The following is a 2,808-nucleotide window of genomic DNA, read 5'->3' as shown; positions in this document are numbered from 1 at the left end:
AATGTCGTGGATGTGTGCTGTAGATCTAAAGGGGAGCATGGTGTAGGCATGGATGGGAAGATGCATGCCTCGGGGAGTGGGGAGGCATACAAGATGCTTATTAGCTGCTCACCATGGTTGATTTCTACTTTGAGGAGTAGATCAATCGAGTGGCCATTTCTGTGGTGGAAAGCAGAGAAAGAAATTATCACAACAACTAGAGATGGAGATCTATGAACTCGTCGTTGAGGAGGCATTGACCACGCTTGACCTTAGCCTCACCGTGCTGAACATTGGACCCGCGTTCGTCGGACCCATGGGCCTGCTCCGTGCACTGGCCCACATTCACCAGCACAGCCCTTCTACTCACCGGCCCCACCACCCATCATCGTCACCTCCTTCTGAACCATTGGTATTCACAACTCGAGCGGACTGAATTGCATTTATCTAGCCAGCGTTTTCTATCATATCGTGAGCTACGTGTCTGTGAGTGGGAGAGAATAAAGTACGAGGGGCATTTGAGGTAGTTCCACAATATGGTGCACATGGGCTAGATGGTGTTCCGAGCATACAAAGTGGGGTATTGTTAGATGATGAACAAACTTTAATGGTTGGGTTACAATACGACGAATACTAATAGTATATCTCTGAACCATAATAATTGTAGTGGCATGATTCCAATCATCATTTCAATAAATACTCCCTCCGTTCTAAATTATAAGTCATTTTGATTTTTACATAAGTCAGAACGACTTATAATTTAGAACGGAGGGAGTACATATTAAAGACCCATAAAGGGTCCAATGCGAAACATGACAATACGGATCTTAATATACTAACTGGAATGTCTTCAAGTGAGTCTCCATTCTCCATGTTAATCCTTAAATGTGTCTGAACTTAGATGTGGATAAAAGGGTTTACAACAACTAATAAGATTAAGATGACAAGTTAAGATTCCAAAAATGTAGATTCACCAATGTCACTAAAAATAAAAGTTGATATAACTTAAGCTAAGGTTTCAACTAAATACATACTGAAAATCACATAGATAGAGTAACTTAAACATAAAAACACATATAGAGTAATTGATAATCTATCACAACTGGATAGAAATTATAGTATATTTAAATAGGTATGTGTTAAGAATAGTGCGCTAAAAATACATTAAGTGCACTAATTAAATGTACGTACCAGAAGTGCCGTGCCGCGCCAAATTTCTTCAAGCTTGTACAATGCAAGCAGAGGAATCTGGTTCTCAATTACGAGCATATCACACCGGATGCCTACCCACAAACAAAGCATGCCATGCACGCTGAAGACTGGATCGTTGGTCGCGTAATCACGAGGTCCTTCTTTATATGAAACCCCCTTCAACATCTCCAACAAGAAGCACCCGTCTAGCACCATTATCTTCACAAAGAGGTGTCTCTCTGCTTTGCGCCATTTGTCTTCCAGATTATCGTATGCGTCCAGCAGCTTGTCTATGACCCCCTCAATCGCGGTGATGAACTCACTGAGCGGCTTGCCAGACCGCTTGACTATATGCAGCACCGCTCGTTCCTTGTGCTCCTCCATGTCGGCGAGGTGACCCTCGCCATGGTGGAATGGACCTAATGACACCAACAACGGCCGGTAGTAGGCGGCCTGCTCGCTGTCGGTGGTCATATTCTTGACCCACTCCGGCACCCGGTAGATCGAGGGCTTGCTCCAACGCCCCATCTCGCCGAACAGGTCAGTTTCCACTAGCCTCTTCTCCATGTCTACTACCCAGCTTGGACTGGAACTAGCACTATTGACAGACTCCCTGTCCATCTGAAACTCGTCAAGATGGATGTTGTGTGGTTTCCTAATAATGCCTAATGCGAGCAGTGGCCCTCAACTCAATGTGTACACAGGTGCGATGCGCCCTACATATATATATAGATAGAATAGGAGACCGGCAGTTTCTTACGGACGTATAGTCATACTTAATCCAGAGGCCAGGAATAAACTTTAACAAGATAAGCACGAATGAAGATAAGAATAAGAAAATGCATTTGTGTGAAGAAACTGTTATGTGTTGAAGATTCGGACTGGTTCACAACGGCGTCCCAAACGGCTTAATAAAGCAAGGCATTTGTGTGACAAAAGTGATTGGCATCGCTACAGAAAACTTGGTAGGAAGAAGATAGAGGAAGCTTCGGGTTTGGGGCCTTCGATGACACAAGCAAAGCACCTCGAGGAGAATTTTTTTTTTAACACTTTTTTGAAACTATTTTCAAATATGACACTGTTTATTTTATTTTTTTCCCAAAACTAACACTTTTGGCCGCGCCTATTTGCATGGCGCGGCAAAATCACATTGCCGCGTCATGCATGGGGGCGCGGTAGGAGCGATGATGTAGCAGCGACCAGGGACGTTGAATGCATGGGGACGCGCCATGGAGGCTAGTGCGGCAATGCTCCCGCCGGCAACAACACTTCACGTGACCGACCGCTCTCTGCAGCGCGCTTCCCCTGTTTTGTTCAGCCACGCACGCGTGCTTCAGGCAACAAAGGGCACCCAAGATTCACCGATGCGCCGGTCGGGTCGGTAACGCAGTAACGCCCAGCGGCGAAGCCAGTGCAAAGTTGTCGGGGTCATGCGACCCCGATAACTTTGTACGAATCAGTGGAACCCCGCGTATTCCGGCTAACTACGACCCCATCAAATTGAGTTCATGAATCTGTGCGACCCCGGCAGCAGTTTAGTCTAGATTCGCCGCTGGTAACGCCTGCCGCCGCCCTGCCCTGCCGACCGGCCCAGTACACAACACTTTTTTCCCCCTCTTCTCTCTCTCCGGGTCATGC

The 2,808-nt window shown here is 46.4% G+C and overlaps 1 protein-coding gene across 1 annotated transcript; it reads right to left on the bottom strand.

Annotated features, from left to right (window-relative positions):
• Positions 1 to 997: 997 nt before the first annotated feature.
• On the bottom strand, positions 998 to 1,791 carry LOC136489082 (UPF0481 protein At3g47200-like). The gene is made up of 2 exons (XM_066485812.1): positions 1,171 to 1,791; positions 998 to 1,012 (listed from the first exon to the last, which is right to left on the bottom strand). The coding sequence occupies exons 1-2, from the start codon at positions 1,789 to 1,791 to the stop codon at positions 998 to 1,000; spliced, it is 636 nt and encodes a 211-aa protein (XP_066341909.1).
• Positions 1,792 to 2,808: the final 1,017 nt, after the last annotated feature.

This window comes from Miscanthus floridulus, chromosome 10 (genome assembly GCF_019320115.1).
Source record: "Miscanthus floridulus cultivar M001 chromosome 10, ASM1932011v1, whole genome shotgun sequence".
Taxonomy (NCBI): domain Eukaryota; kingdom Viridiplantae; phylum Streptophyta; class Magnoliopsida; order Poales; family Poaceae; genus Miscanthus; species Miscanthus floridulus.
Note: the sequence above shows the minus strand (reverse complement) of the source record. Positions and strands in the feature narration are given on the sequence as shown.

Coding starts and splice junctions, on each gene's coding strand:
- LOC136489082 (XM_066485812.1), bottom strand. CDS start 1,791: ATGGACAGGGAGTCTGTCAATAGTGCTAGTTCCAGTCCAAGCTGGGTA.